Source organism: Xiphophorus hellerii, chromosome 23 (genome assembly GCF_003331165.1).
Source record: "Xiphophorus hellerii strain 12219 chromosome 23, Xiphophorus_hellerii-4.1, whole genome shotgun sequence".
Lineage (NCBI taxonomy): Eukaryota > Metazoa > Chordata > Actinopteri > Cyprinodontiformes > Poeciliidae > Xiphophorus > Xiphophorus hellerii.
Window position 1 is genome coordinate 13052749 of NC_045694.1, and position 16980 is coordinate 13069728.

The 16980-nt window shown below is 38.4% G+C and overlaps 1 protein-coding gene across 3 annotated transcripts in view; it reads right to left on the bottom strand.

Annotated features, from left to right (window-relative positions):
• Nucleotides 1-16980, bottom strand: part of LOC116714800 (protocadherin-1-like) — a 213799-nt gene that overhangs the window by 177776 nt on the left and 19043 nt on the right. For all 3 annotated transcript variants that reach the window (XM_032555550.1, XM_032555551.1, XM_032555552.1), the window contains one exon: nucleotides 13857-16037. In XM_032555550.1, the coding sequence (XP_032411441.1) occupies nucleotides 13857-16037 (2181 nt within the window). The remainder of the gene's footprint in view (nucleotides 1-13856; nucleotides 16038-16980) is intronic.

The window sequence follows — 16980 nt, forward strand, 5'->3', positions numbered from 1 at the left end:
TCAGGTCAGCAGCAATGAAGGCTCTCAGAGTCCTGTTGATGTTATACATCTCTAAGCATTCAATGATCCAAGTATGCGGCATTGAGTCATAGGCTTTCTTGTAATCAATCCAAGCCATGCACAGGTTGGTGTGTCGGGTTTTGCAGTCTCGGGCAACTGTGCGGTCTACGAGGAGTTGGTGTTTGGCTCCTCTGCTATTTACACCATCTAGCCATCTATGTCCATCCATCAATAATGAACCGTTTCTCATCTGCGTAGATGGTGTAGCCCTGACCTGCTCCCTGCACTGCCTCCTATACAGTTCTGGCAGATAGATGTTTTGCTCGCTATTTCACTGTGTGTTTTTTGAGCACAAAAACAGGAGTCCCAAGACAAACCACCCAGCTTCTGTGCTTTTCCTCTGATTGTGCAGTAGAATCAGTCAGTACCCTGAATATCAGCAGTCTCAGTCAACGCCTTACCCTTTTGATAAATCCCTTGTCAGGCCCGCATAAGGAACTAAATCAACAAGAGTAAACCTGTGTAGCACCCACTGAAATATCAGCATATTTTTAGATCTCACTGAAGCTTTACTCTGAGGATTCTTATTTTTATCATATTTTCAGGTCTCCAGAAGAGCCTTACTTACATTTTTTTTCTTCCTCATCTCCCCCCACTTAGAATAGCAGAATCTTTGTGTTTCATAATTAATCTCTTTCCAATTACTTTATATAAATAATATATTTGATAAAAACTGTATTTTAGCTGAGCTCTCACCTTTGAACTTCTTGCAAAGATATTAAAAAATGTAATAGCTTCTCATGGCTAATATTTGTGATATATATGACTTTTAGCCATGTTTTATTATTTTTAGAGGTATTTGTGGTCATAGGCAGTTTATTCTGTTTATGTTGATCTTTGCACACGCATGTGATCTTAATTGTTATTTTGTGCAAATGTTTTACAGTATGTGGAATAACAATATTCCATTTCAACTAAATAGAACTGGACTGAATGAAATCTAATTTAATTAAAGTCACTTGAATTAAAACTAAATTGAAACAAATTAAACTAAAATGAATTGAACCTACTTTGATCTGCATTGAATTATACTAAGTTGTAAATAACTTTGATTAAACTTACTTAAATTACATTAATTGTAACTAAATGCAATCAAACTGAATTGAATTCAGCTGAACAGAACAGACTTGCAGGTTGGATATACATACAGCTGTGCTCAGTCCTTGTGTGAATGAGTACTGTATGAACAGATGTCACTTGTTAAATCAGATATGTGTCATAAATTTTAATGTCGGTGCTGTAAAGACAGACATTTTAATTAGAATGTGTTATCAGCCAACCGCAGAACCAGAATCACGCTATACATCACCTGACACTTTGGGCAGGAGTGAACATTTTGAACTTCGCTACACAATCTGCCCTCCTCTTCATTTCTTTACCAATACTGTCATATTGTTGGTGCATTGACGGTTGATCAGCATCTGAACTGACAACCTGTCATGGAGGAGTCCATGTGTGTGTTTTGCTGCACACTGATGGAGTTCAGCAGCCTGGCGTGCAGAACAGCTGTACAACATGCAACCTCTGACCCTGCCTACAGGTATGTGACTGTATGCAGGGCAGCAACCTCCTGCTCTCTGCAGTTACACCACCTGCTCCCATGCACAGCCAACGTGCATGTTAATACGCTCACTTCTTCATCATCTCCCCCTCGCTTCTTCCTCTTTTCTGAACCCAGTCTCCATGTGTTTGCTGTCGCCTGGCTTGTTCATTCCTCTGCGTGTGTGCGCGGAGCCTCGGGCGGCTTTCCGTTCCACTTCACTTGTGTTGTTTGGAGCAGGTGGCATTTCAACACAGACACAAAGATAAGTATAAACTGAACATGCACGCAAAATAAAATCATGTTTCGTGCATTTTTTTTGTTTTCTTGGCTCCACGTGAGATGCGCAGCAACGAGCTGATCGCCTTGTTGAGTCATTTAAGTGGCCCAAGAACAACCGATGCCCTGAGGGAACGATAGACAGACGGACGGGTGGACGGAAAGGCTAGATATCAGCTCCTGCAGGAAAATTTGCGAAAAGAAAACCCAAGATTATTCTCCTGCCTGACTTCTTCTTTGTTTTTTAATCTTTGTGTCACCACATATGTTTTCTGAGGAACAACATAAAAATAAAAAAATCAGGGTCCGGAAGTGTTTATGGCCCTCATTGCGTCAGTGGCTGTAGCTAAATCAAACAAATGGTTGCTCTGAATCTCGGCTCGGAGGGTTTTTAAGCCTGTAAAATGAAGAGCGTCTATTCTTGGAATCTGTTGTTGGATTAGGAAATAAGCCCCTTCTCACAGAGCTAGAAAAGCAGAGTAGTTACACAATTATGTTGCATTACTGCCATCATTTATTTAATTTTAGTGAGGCTTTAAATTCAGCCTGTAGAAAATTAATATTTATTTCTAAGAGGGTGTTGATTTGATTGCTTTTTCTCTGTGTTACTTTGTAGTGATATTTTAGTTTATTATTGTTTGACAATATAATTCATACTTAGCTATATTTCAGCTGCTTCACAAACATAAGTATTTTTTTTTTGCTTCTTTTTTTACACAAACATTGCTCTTGTAAAGACAGACATAAGAGCGGACAATACTTGTCAACATACTTTTGTAAACATGACTAGAATTAATAATCTCAGTTACTATATTACAGTTGCATACATGAACTGTCTGAAATCTCAATCCATGAAATGACAATTATAGCCTTCAAAGTACTGTCAAGAAAACGCGAGCTCATCCCACTTCCCCATGCTGGAGATTTAAGTTTAACAGTAATAATAAATAAAGTTATCTTTAAAATGAATCACTCAAGTGACATCTAGGCCCAACAGCAGACTTGAATGTCAATAAAATAAATCTGGCTGTGTGTGTGTTGTTTTTGTCTCCTGCAATCTTTGCTTTAATTCTATTTCTTTTTTCTATCTAATCATAAGAAATCATAGTCAGTCAGAGAGAGTCATGAGACAGGAAGAGCAGGTTTCCTGAGAAAAGAGGAAGTAAGGTTCCAGCCTGCAGATTTATAAAAATAGTTGAGGCTATTCCTTATTTTAAAGCATGAAAGTTTTAAAGAATGAAATATAAATAAATATTAATTCTTCATAAGATTCTATTTTTGCCTTTTGAAAAAATGAATTGGGCCACCTATATACAAAAACAATGCTATTTTTTAATAGTTCCCGAGAAATACGTATAAATATTTTTAGTTTTTATGACTGCAATTATTCACCTTAGACCTCAACATAATAATAGACATTCCTGAATTTGGCTAACTTTTAAAACCTTAGATGCCACCTGAAGGTATGTAATTAACTTTCGTTAATTATTATTTTGTAATATCCAGACTGGGGTTGTCAAAATTCTTATTAATTTATACAAATTAATCTTTTTTTATCATATGTGTGTAGTTAGTTTGATGCACGGTACAGTAGTTGAAAAAAAAAAAAAAAAAAAAAAACAACAAAAGGGTAAAAACAATGCCTTATGGAAATAAAGTTGTTCAGTTTAGTTTAAAAAGCATATAAAAACTATCATGTTGTGTTAGTTTGAGGATGGAACAAAATGTCGACAGGGGCTGGGAGCATGGATCATGTAGACAGTTTTCATAAAAAAATGGAAAAAAAAAGAAAAAAAAAGAAAACCATCCCAAAAAACACAGGAAGCAAAGGGAGCCAGAGCAGAACAAAAAAAAAAACACATAAAACCAAAGGAATAAGCCAGCAGGAGATATTGGGAAGAAATGGGGAGAACCAGCAAGGAATTTCAGCAAGAGAAGGATTTAAATACTGTGAAGGTGAATGGTGGAACAAAAGACCTGGACTGATAAATTAGTCATATTTACAACATAATGAATAGAGTTACTAAATTCTACTCATATTAACCTTCAAAAGCAACTAATGACCCACCAGATAACCAGACTGGATTATGTCTGCTGATTGTCGTTGCAAAGTAAATGAGGCGCTGAAACTTTAACACAAGAGAAGCTCTATGTTTTTCTTCATGCCTAAGAAAAACGTGGGTGGTATCACACACTCAAAACACATGACAACAGGACAGGTGATTTATCACTTCTGACTGACGGTACATTAACAAAAATAACAAGGAGCTCTGCAAATGTCTTCATCAGTCAAAATGACATTTCAGAGGTTTGTTTGTGATCTCTGCACCTGACAGGATTCCTGTCTCAGACGTCTGCACAAACAACACTGCTCATCTCGCTCCCATTAAGCTGGAAGAGGCGCAGCAGCTGAGCTCCTCCAAAGACACCTGTGAGTCAGGTGAGCTGAGCTTTAAAGTCACAGCTGGTGGTTTCACTTAATTCTCTTGCGAAGGTGTTTTTCCAACCGTCAGACACGCATCGACTGTTTTATATATGAACCCAAGCACACACTCAGCTAATAGTGAGCTAGAGTTAAGAGTATCACAATGTGCCAAGTGATGGCAAAGTTTAGGAATGTGCACGTTACATGGAACGTAATGTTAATCTCTGATTGTGTGCGTGGCTCACAAAGGCTTCTTTGTTATTCTGCACCCGCCTTCTCCTTCTCACTGTAGGTTGTCTGAGATGTGTTGTTGTCTTTTACCTGTTCTGACCTGTGAAGAAAGCCAAACTTCCTGAGCTTAAATATCTGTAAGTTTACAAACAAACAACTGCTGCTAACAAATCTCTAATCTTAATGAATTAAAGAAGTTTAAGGCTGGTTCTCTGTATTCGTGGACAAGAGAAACAATGTCATCAGTGATTAAAAAAAATAACAACTTACTTGAATTATAATAAATTCTGTTCAAATTTGTGCCTAGTTTTGTTATTTTAAAAAAATACGTGTATTCATACAAAAAAAATCTTATTTTCCAGAATACATCATGTACGTTGAACAAAATTCTTGAAAAAAAATAAAACTACAAATTATGTACATACAGTACATATATACTTTTTTTACTTTAAAATATTTACTCAATATTGATCTTGAATTAAGAATAACACTGTGGAATTGTTTAAATTCACTTTTATCAGTTATTTGAAGCAAAAGATTTACCACTAATAGTAATAAAATATTCATTTTAGCTATTTTGATGTATTGTGTACAAAAACAAAACAAACAAAAACATGAACATTTGCCGTTTGTGAGGATCTTATTTATAGTTAGATTACCACTGAAAAGAACTCATAAAACCAGTTTCCAATTAAGTCAAATTTCTGGTAGAGTTAGTCTCTTACAAATGTGGTAGTCTCCTTGAACTAAGCTCCTTTAAAATTTAGTGATGCATCGAAATTTCATTCCATCACACACCAGTTTCAGGAAAGACTTCTCCTACACAGGCTTAGCTTGGAACTCCACCAAACCTCAATGAGAGCCATTATTCAGAAATGGAGAAAACAAGGGAAAGTGGTGAGTCTTCCCAGGAATTGCCGGACTATCAAAATTACTCCAAGGACAAGCTACCGACTCACTACTGCCAACCAAAAGCAATACAGAGGCCTCTCTGAGATTTGTCACAAAGACATCTTCAGAATCCCAAGCTTTCTGAAATAAAATAACTGAAAGTCATTACAACCAAGAGTGGCACAATCAATCTCTATGGGATTAGAAGGTGAAAGGGTCAAGGGGGGAAACGTCTATATGGTTTGCTCTGTTTTTTTGCCCCCTCCTTAATAAACAAAACTACTTCTTGCTCTTACTCTGGTTATTCTTGAAATAGTTTTTGTGTCTGTGAAAAGGAAAAAAAAGCACTGTAACACCACAGGCAGATTAAGCATATGTACTGAAAACTGTCTTAAGCACGAGATGACTTAATCAAACTAAAGTAGAATTGGAGACATATCATTATTGAAAATGTCATGACATACTTTTTTTTTTTTTTTTTTTACAGATATTTGTAGTTGTATACATACCTAGAATAGATCTGAACCACTGATATATGGACCACGAGCATAATGTGGCATTATCCTGTCTTTACAATATGACTGACGGGTAACAGTCTGTTCTTACTCTACCGGATTTTAGCTGTCGCTGTTAAATTACTGTAATTTTCTCAGAGGGGTGGGATGCAAAGCTCCTAGCTGCTTGCCTGATGGCTGCCACTGCCAATCCATATCCTGACAACAGACTGTACCGCAAAGACAAACAGGAAGTCCTCTATCAGTCAAAGTGTAGGGACACATGTTTGTGATTAAAATCACCTGTTTCAAATCAACAGTCACCTAATAGACTATAACTTCAGCCCAGCAAATGGGTTATGAGCGTTTAGTGTTGCATTAACACATGGAGAGAGATGGAAACCAGATTTCCAGTTTGGTTTCTGGGTGTGTCGGGATCCTCGTAATTGCAGCTGACTGAAAGCGGAGATTGAGGGAAGGGGGCTGCTATGGTTTAAGGAGGGTAATTTTTCTTTTTTCACAACACATCCCAAGAAGAGGTAATTGTTTTTAAGCTGTTGGCCAATGCACCTCTGACTTTTTGGGTTTGGCTCTTTGCAGATAGGAATTTATTTTTTCAGACATTAGGTTCTCAACTGTGTAAAGCAATTTTCAAAAATCTGTATAATTTTGAAAATCTGTTCTCACAAGGAAACCCAAAGAGAAATATTTGTTCTTTGGTATATACTGTTTTCATATTTGAGTTTGTGAACCAAAGAGGTCGTCTGCTCTGGCGTGAGAAAACAACCTTTAGTGGATGTGGTGGTTAGATTGAAAGCAGCTGTTGGTGGCGACGATGAAGATGAGCAATAAAAACAGTTCAGGAAGTTTGGTCTCTTTAGCAATTCATTAGACGTCAATTTAGCTTTACAGTGTAATTCAGTGTAATTTCAGTAGTTTATAAAGCTGCTCTTGGCAGAAACTGACCAAGAATGCTGTGTTCACATTTTCTTATGTTACAGACACAAACTTTAATGTTTTTATTGGGCCTTTATGTAATAAAGTGTTGAGTTGGAATGAAAAGGTTTTTCTTTCATCCCTCCCCCCAAAACAAACCATAAAAACTGTTGAAAGCCTGGTGTTCATTTGTAGTTCATTCCTGAGAAAAAACAAACAAACTTGCTATAATCATATTTTACTCAAACTAGAGTTGCAAATCAACTTCAACCATCTCAACATATGATCAGCCCTTTTGTAAAACAGATCAAGGTCAGTCCGACTGGATGGAGAACATCTATAAACATCAACTTTCAAGTCTCGTCTCAGATTCTCCATTGCATTTTTAGCTGGACTGGTCAGCTTTCCTGTCCATGCTCATGAACATAGTACTGTCCTTTTAAGCAACTTTAAAGGACAAACTGTGGGAGAAAACAGTCAGTCTAAGCGAATCTTTCATCAAACGACATTGGAGAAGAATGTATATCTGGACGAAGCAGTTGGAAAACCGGCAGCAGCCTCCCGCTCTTCTCCAAACAGTTGATACTGGAGAGATTTGCTGGATATACCACAAAAAACAGATCCTGCTCTCAAAGAGAGCAGACATGAGAGTTTTCTGAGGTCTTATGACGGTGTTTATGGCTTCTTATCAAGTGTTTGACTGTGTCAGGGCTTGAAATGTTTGAGTTAATGACAATTCAGTCTGGAAATGTCCATGTGAGGTTAATTCTGAAAAGTGATGAAGCAAATGTTTACAATCACCTGCTAGGTAACAGAGACTAAAATATTTAGTCTCTATTACCTCGCAGAGACCACATACATGACTACATGCAATATAGCACACCGTGGTCATGTGCTACATGCACCCCATGTAGCACACCACAATATGGTGTGCCCCAATGTGGTGTGCTACATTGCATGAAATGTGTCAGTATGTGGGAGAGGGAAACAAATGCTTAGCTCAGAGCTTATACTAACTGACTGACAGGCAAACACACTCTCCAACACACACGCTCATCATCTAAAGGGTAGAGCTTGCCACAGAAGAAGGGATTGTGTTGGGTTGGATGAAAAAAGCAGCAGGGGAAGGGAAGCGAGGTCGGTCAGCACACACATATACAGGCCAGCGTGTTGCCATAGAAACGGACCAATCATAAAGCGTAACTAGCGAGCATGACGCCGTCTAACTGCTAATATGGAGTGCAGACGGAAGGAGGGGCCGTGGAGCGTGTTATTAACCTCTGACCTCCTCAATCCTAGCTGCTAAATAGCTGTTCTTGAGTGATATTTGACCCCACTGACCTCCACCGGCAGGTCCGGCACCTGCTCTGGGATGTTTTCGTCTCAGGTCTGTTTAAAGCAGAGCGACGAGTCCAAAGAGACTTTGTGTGCAAAAGCAACGTGCCAGGTGTGGGTTAACAGTGACAGACACAAAGGCTCAACAGTGTGTTCATGGAGAGAAAACATACTCAGCTGGTTTTGGGCAGTTTTTCAACTTTCGGCAGCTTGCTTTGCTTTTAACATTTGCACATAAGGTGCAGCTTTACTCTGTCTCAGGCCGGTTTGTCTGCTTAACAGTTTGACGTCGAACTGCCACAACCCGAGCAATAAACATGCTCCTCTCACAGTAGGGTCACGTCTACATTTATGGGAATCCCATAAAACTTCATGTGTCAAGTAATAAACTCATAATTGAGACAATCCACATGGAATTGTTGATCACTGAAAACAAAACATACATCAAAAAAAACAAAAATCCCCATTTTATTAGAGCTTATTTCTGGAAACTGTTCAGAACTAAAACTTTTGGGAGAGTCTGGGAACCCTTATAACAGTTTAACATTTCTTCAAATTTTAATAAAAAGGTTACATTTATATTTGAGGGTTTACTTTTTAATAAATTATCAAACGTTAAGCGTTTTATGTGTTCCTGAATAGTTTGGAAAATAATATGCTTCTTTTAAATACATTTCCAGGAAAGAATAAGCATAGAAGACAGAAAATAAAGAACGAGGGTCAAGCACAGCAGATCATCCCTGTACTTCTCACTCTATCCCCAGCATTGTCCTTTGTAGCACAGACTCAATGGGTGTCCTTCATCAGAGCATCTGTAGAACTTCTTTGCTGTTTTAATGTCTTTCTAATCACAGGTGTCTCTGTATTCACCCTTTTTAGGGTGCAAGGTCCTAAAAGTTTCCATTTTCCATCTCTCTGCTTTAATTCAATTATTTGGTAACCCACAGGTCGATCTGTCTATCCTTAACAGAAAACACATATAAAAGTAGTCCTTCAGAATTAGAAAAAAGGCACTTTAGCTGAATTTCTAACAACTAGATCACATTATCTCAGAATTTAAGACTGGACATGCAATGTTTGAGCTGGGTTCTATAAAAGGTAGCTTGGTTGACACAATGTGTATGTTGTTTCAAATTAAACAGAATTAATATGGCTGGTCTGGAAGCCTGATGTACGGGTGGTAAATATTCTTGGAGACGGATGTTTTAACTTAGTTCATATTCCAAAATATACTGCCAGGTTTTAAGATAATTTCAACTGTGTTTTTCTTTAACATACTGGAACGTGTTATGTTATTCCCAGCTTGAAGGACTGATGTCTGAGACAGATCTAGTGCAAGAAAATAAATAATGGAATTGATTGTTGGCATCAGCTGTGCAAAATGTTCTAGAATAGTGATTATGTCCATCCCTTCTGATAATATATTCAGTGTAAAAAGTACTTTTTAAAGCAATCAGAAAAAAGATTCAGATTCATATTGAAGTAAAAAAACACAAATGTTGTCCACACTCGAGTTCCTTCTTTCTAAAATGTTCCAATTCTGGTTGTAGTCTTTTATTTTATTTTCAAAATGTTATCCTTTGCCATCGACTTAAATATCCTTCCAGATTTTTAGATGTAAAACATAAAGTTTTAAGTATTTTTGTCCAAAAATCTCTTGACAAGATTTTAGGGTTTATCATAATTATCCTCCAAGCATAACATCTCCTTAAAAACTCTTCTCTAAACCATTACAAATGATCCAGACAGCCACCCATGACACACATTAGAGTGTTCCTGTCTGTACGTCGGTAGGCAGCAGGCTTTCAGTCACTAACACAGAAACTAGAATATTTAAAGCTGCAGTATGTAGAATAACTGTTACAAAATATGTTTTTTACATATTTGTTAAAACTGTCACTATGTTGTGAACGTATGAGACAGCTAATTATCTGGAGATGATGATGCAAAGAAGGATTCTTCATAAAATCAAGAAAATAATGGAGAATCCTGACCATCCTCTTAATGAGAATGTCTTAGGGAAACAGACATTCAGAAATGGCTCCTAATGCCATTTCTGTCAATTCAGTTCATGCTGCTAAATGGCGGCGAGACAACTTACCGTTACATAACAACGGCTTTTCTGCTGTCTTTGGAGGCCATGCTAAATAGCAGGAGCATTCATTACAAGCTTCATTTTGGGGAACTAGCTTTAGCTTAGCAGAAAACAAAGGGGAGGGGTGAGCAGCACATGCACGTGTGTGATTCACAGCACTAAGCTCCACCTCCTAGCGCTGATTGTTTTTTCTGACCAAGCAGCATATTTCTGGAGATGACTGTACAACCACAGGGAGAGGTCAAAGGAGCTTGACTTTTTTGTTTGCGGTGTTTTTTTTGTTTGTTTTTTTTTACAGATTATCTGACTCATATTCTACTGACAGTTTTTAATAACTATGTGAAACACTTTTTCTTTTTTAAATAAGACACATGCTGCATCTATAAGACTTCATTGCTAAAAAAGCTTTTTTCCAGCACAGTAAAAGCTATATATTTATGTTTTTTCTTAAGATGAGTAGTTCATGATACTATGTCAACCATCATTATTTATACTGTTTTTGCCATAAATATTCAATTACGCCATTATTTGCACATAATGATCATGCTTCATTAGATATTATTTGGATAAATTTAGATGTTGAATTTAGTTACTTTAGTCTAAATATCGTAACAATTATTATAGCAAACTACTAATATTGTCAACTTACTTTCATGACTTAATGTTTTACAATGACTATTTCTTAATGTTCAATTTACTTTGAAAATTGTATTAAACCGGTTAGAAATGTACGTTTTTTTGTTGTTACAAGCACTGTCTTTCTCTCCAATACACAATTTTATTTTATCTCTGAAGTCAGACTTACAGATTCTTGTGTTTTCCTATGAACTACAAGGGAAAAAAGTTTTGCTGTATATGGCGGTAGTAGTTTTGAGACCAAGATAGAATGAACAAAGGAGAAAATTAACCATGCATCAAAGTATATTTCATCTAGCCTTCATCAGATGTTTTCAGAAAAATGTACATTCAGATAGATGTTGCGAGTTGAAAATGGCAGAGATTCCTACTTTTTTATTGCATTTAATTAACAGAGAAAAAGATTTTTAAAAATTTTATTGGTCGATCAAGGAAAAAATTGCCACATTATTCAGAGTTATATACTCTGAATTATGGAATCAAGAGGACTTTCTACAAAAACAAATATTGTTTTGTGCCTTAAATTTTTTCCATAAATTTTATGATTTGGAAACTTTTACAAGTGAATTCCACAATAAACATATTTCCACCAAATATCTTTTCTCTCCACGTGTGAAGGATGGAGGTGACAATGGAATACTGTACCTTTTCCAGCAATCTGTTCTCTGTTTCGTCCAGCTCACCTCAAGAACCCAGTGAATGCACAAAGAGCGCCACAGTAATGTTTTAGCAACATGTTTATTGAAATAAAATCTTCTTTTAGCTGTAAAAAACATCAAAAAACACTGTACAAATGTGTAAAACTGCCAAGACTGACCAAAGAGGAAGCAGATCCGTGGCCTCAAGTCCATATATGCTGTACTTGACTGTGAAATGGTGATGATAATGAAAATGTGTGTGTGTGTGTGTGTCTACATGTGAGTCTTTGGTTTGGGTCTTCACACGGTGAACAGAAGTCTTTAAGAAGCAGGGAGGAAGAATGACACGCCCTGGTTAGGCTCACACACATCACACAGTAATGTTGCAACAAAAAACAAACAGCAGATGAAAGAGCACATACAAACAAAACAAAAAAAAACAACAACCCTAAAACATTTGACACATCTTTCACATGTATGTACAGTCTGAACATGTCTATGACAACTTAATTTGATTGTCTCCGAGGGTTTTCAACAGTGCATGTGACAGTTTCAGTTTTCACAGCAGCCAAGTCCATCAAAGTGAAGTCACATGACAGCAGTTCGTCACGAGCGCTCGTCACAGCCACGCTGTTAATGACCACCATCTCACCCCTCAGTTTTTTCTATTACATTAAATAGAAAAGAGCAAGGCACTCTGGGTAAAGAAAAGGCGCAAGTGAGCGCCTGGAAAATTACCTGCCATTAATCTGTGCAAACAATTGACTTTTTAGCCCCACTGATTGGGAACATGGCAAAATTAAAAGTCGTATTTCAACCAACTTGACAGGAAGTGTGGAGGTTAAGAAATGGTTGCATTTAGTCTTCATGTACCTTTTCCTTCATACTATCTGGGCCTTATGCAACTCTACATCCCCATCCTCGTCTTTCTTGCGCCACTTTCTATTCTGTTTTCACTGTTTGGCTCCCTGACTGAGCTAAAATTACCTTAAATTGGTCTGAAATGGATGGAAACACTCTAAAGTGCTCCTCAGCCTGCAGAGCTCCTGGCCAGAGAAAGCCAAGAATCAATTAGAAGAAAAAAAAAAAAAATTCACAGTCACTCTTTGTCACACTTCAACAAACTGATCCAGCCATAAGGAGCAGCTATAAACTTAGAGAGTTTAAACTTAAACAACTGGCTTTTCTGAAGTAATAAAAAAACAACAACTAAATAATAAAAAAACATAAAACAAAATCAGACTTAAGATTGTCAGCGTGAATGAAGCTCAAAGAAAGAACTTCAAGTTCAATGTACACAGAACAAGGAAAAGAACCAACCTTCATTTAACCCTTTGCAAAAACATGAAGCTAAACACAAAATAATATAAATTAAAAACACAAAGGACCCCAGGATGGACCTATATGAGATTTCCAATATCCAAAGTTGAACAAATAAGTTTGATTTATTCTTGGATTATAAATTAAGAAATCAGGCCCCAGCTACACTACTCCAGATATTTCTCAAACTGATATTTTTCCCTCCTCTTTTCTAAATGGTCTGCAGGACTGCAGCCAAAAATGAATATCTAGGCTAGATCTTTACATTCAAAAGAAGAAGACTCCCTAGGCTAAAGCAGTGCTTGGCTGGAAAAAAATCAGTTTTCTGTGACAACAATTCACCTTTCCGCTTAATTTAGCTTACTTTTGACATTTAATCGAAACTGACTTAGCACAAAGAGAAACTTAAGGAAAAAAATAATAATGCTTCACTGCTGTCGGCAAGTACAAGCTATGTCTGTTTGTTCATGTTTTTGTTTACACATTTACACCACAAATGGAGGTTTTAAAAAACTTCGGAAATCTCTGGTTTGTCACCACTAGCTTTTTTGCTAAATATCTGGATTAGTGTGGACAGGGCCTGGTACTAACAGATGCGCACTGCAGATATTCATGAATTAAACATTTGTGTGAAAAACAAAAAGGAAAACTTATGAACCCTGTTTAAAGTCCATTTTAGGGAGGTTTTGTCACCAGATCAGGAAGACCATATTTATGTTGTGCTTCATATTTTGGACTGTCCATACTGAAGTGAAAAGCAAAAACTGAACAGAACAGACATTGTGAACAGAATGAAACTCAAAATAAAATGAATAAAAGCCATCTGAAAAAGGGGTGCTGTGCAAGGGAATCAGTGAGGCTTTGGTGGAAAAACACTGGCAGCAGTGCCATGTAAGTTCCAGCGTGTCTACCACACACGGTTGGTCCAATAGATGTTCTCCCTGGGGTACATAGTCATATTTGCGTAGTCGCCTACCTGTTTGTTGTTGTATTTGGGTGGGTTGGCCTTGTAGCTGTAATCCGAATATTGATCCGAGCCCGTGGAGTTGTTGTCGCCCGTCCCTACGAAGGTGTTGGTTGCAGGGAGGTCCTGAACAGCCTGGTGTTTCTTGGAGGCAGAGGGTGACTGTGGTTGCAGCTGGATAGATGGCAAAGGAGAGTTGGACCTATAGTGACGGCCCAGGTCGGGGCTTCCTGGTGGATAGTTAAGGGGCAGATGGATTCTGGGACTGTCATTAACGTCATTAATAAGGTTGAACTTCAGACCTTTCTGCAAACTCGCCTCCTCGTCCTCTTCCAGTGGTTTGGTGGGTTTTGGAGCTCTGGGTTTTTTGCTCTTTTTTCCTTTGCCATTTTTGGGTCCCTGCTTGGGAGCATAAAGATCTTTGCTCTCCTTTTTGCCAGCTTGGTAACCGCTTTTAGTATCTTTCTGCAGATGGTGTCTGATGACCACCACAGCTACAATGACCAAAATAACAACAGCAACACCTGCAAGGACAGCATATAAAATGTTGGTTTGCTGACTGTAGGCATAGTTAGGGTCTCCTGCTATGTCTCTGTCCAGAGGTGTGTAAAGACTGTGACCCACAAGTGCCTCAATGAGGGACACATTAGATTTGGTTTCATTTACAAACACGTGAACTAAGGCTGTGGTGTATCGAGCAGGTTTGCCTTGATCACTGACCTTCACGACAAGTCGGTGAAGCCCATTGTGCTTGCCAGAGAATGCTTGTGCCAGTGTGATTTCCCCACTGGTGGACGAGATTTGAAAAAGGCCATAAGGGTTTCCTCCGGTGATTGAATAATACAGCTCTGCATTGAGCCCAGCATCAATGTCCTCAGCCTCAACAACTTCCACTCTTGTTTCTGGAGGTGTGACAGGTGTCAGATAAGTGTAGGAGGAGTTGGATGGTTTGGTGACATAGGGGGCATTATCATTCTCATCCAGGACATTGATGGTCACACCAACGTAGGAAGACCGAGGTGGTTCACCACCATCCACAGCCTTCAGACGGAAGGTGTAGGTGCTTTCCTTTTCACGGTCAAAAGAAATGCTTGACAGGATCGTTCCTGTTCCATTTTGAATCACAAACTTGCCGTTATCTGGTTCTACAAACAGTGTCACTCTTGAGTTCTCCCCCTTATCAGCATCAGTCACAGTCACTACACCAACAGGATTTAGTGGGAGCATGTTTTCAATTACAGAAAAACTGTATCCGTTTAACATGAATTTGGGTTCATTGTCATTGCGGTCTAGAACATTTATAACCACTGTAGCAGTTCCAGTTTTACTCGGAAGGCCTTTGTCGGCTGCAGCGATATGGAACTCATAGCGCTCAACTTCCTCTCGATCCAGTGTGTTTTTCACACGAACCTCTCCCGTGTTGGCATCGACCTCAAAAAGCCTGTTAGCAGAGGACTCAATGATGCTATAAATCATTTCTGCATTTATACCACTATCTGCATCTGTGGCCAAAATATCTAGCACTCTGTCACCTGGCTGGTTGCCCTCAGGAAAGAACACTTCAAGCAAAGCTGGAGAAAATGTTGGTGTGTTATCATTCACGTCTGTGACCTGGACCTTAAGAGAATTGGTGCTTGACAGAGCTGGGTTACCAGAATCCACAGCAACTATTTCAATTCGGTAATCTTTAATACGTTCATAGTCCAGCAGAGTAGTTGTCTGCAGGAAGTATTTTCTCTTTCGATCATTGGCTGACTCGCTAGCAGGTCGGAGTTGAAAAGGGACGTCACCTGCAACCACACATGTCACCACAGCGTTTTCTCCCTCGTCACGGTCAGACACTTGGACTAGTGCTACTGGGGTACCAATCGGCATGTCCTCAGAGATGTTTGCCACACTGTCCTGGTGAGTGACCAACCCAATACCACGAATCTCTATTGCTGGTGCGTTGTCATTTTGGTCCTTGACAATGATGGTCACTAGGACTTTGGAACTCTTGGAATTAGGCCCACGGTCTCTGGCAACCACAAAGAACTTGAGAAAATTAGTTTCTTCTCTGTCTACCAGGCCTTTGACATAAATGATGCCAGTGGAACGGTCAATGCGCAGAAGCCTCTGGACAGTCTCGGATGCTTGATGTAGGATGTAATCTATCTCTCCATTGGCACCAGTGTCTGCGTCATTGGCTCGAACCTGAGAATGCAAAAAAAGAGTTGTATTATTACCAAAGCATACAATACATGGAAATCAATTTTTTAGGGACATCAAATCTGAAAGAAATCCCAATTACAGTTACACTAGACCATAGGAAACTGAATTTCATTTGACTAATTTTGAGTCAATTTGAAGTCAGACATAACTCTGAACCTGAACATGCTACATTCTTAAAATAAGCTCAGTTGCATTTTATTGATCATTTGGCTTGTTTGACTTACAAAGAGTTACAACCATTAGCCATGCAACAGTACAAAGCCCTGGTTTTCTGAGGGGGTGGAAGTTTCTGCTGTGTAAAAACATAATAGACTATCAAAGCTGAGTGCACACACCCACACAACAACATCTAACGGCCGTGCAGCGGGTCATTGGTATGTAATGGGCAGATGAGTGAATGTTAATGTTTCTCTCATTATGAGAAAAGCCCCGGCTCCTCTGGGCCCATTAGGAGAGCAGGAAGGACAGACCAACATCAGCCACAATCCCGTTTCACATGTCCAAACCTAAACTAAATGGAGGTAATTAGTCAATTAGACTGTAGGAGTAGTCAGCAAAATATCACTTAGGTTGAGCTTGTTAGGATGCGATTGTGTCAACATGTCTAATACTTTTTAATTGTATTTATTCAATGTCATGGTTGCTATTAAGGAATATAGCTTGTCATCAGATGAAATACAATCAGACAGGTTACATAAACATCTCAGGTAATGCTAGCTCAGCAGTTTTCCAGCCTTTACCTGGAACTTACACTAATACAATTAGGGTTTTTAAATCTAAAGGCCAATTATTCCTTTAAAGCATTGGTGAATCTGAGCCAAGCTTGCACTCAGGAAAATAATCTCTTAAAAAGTCCTTAAAAAGAAGAAAAAATAGATCTACCAATGGGATAGGATTATTTGAACCCTGTAACATGGACAATAAA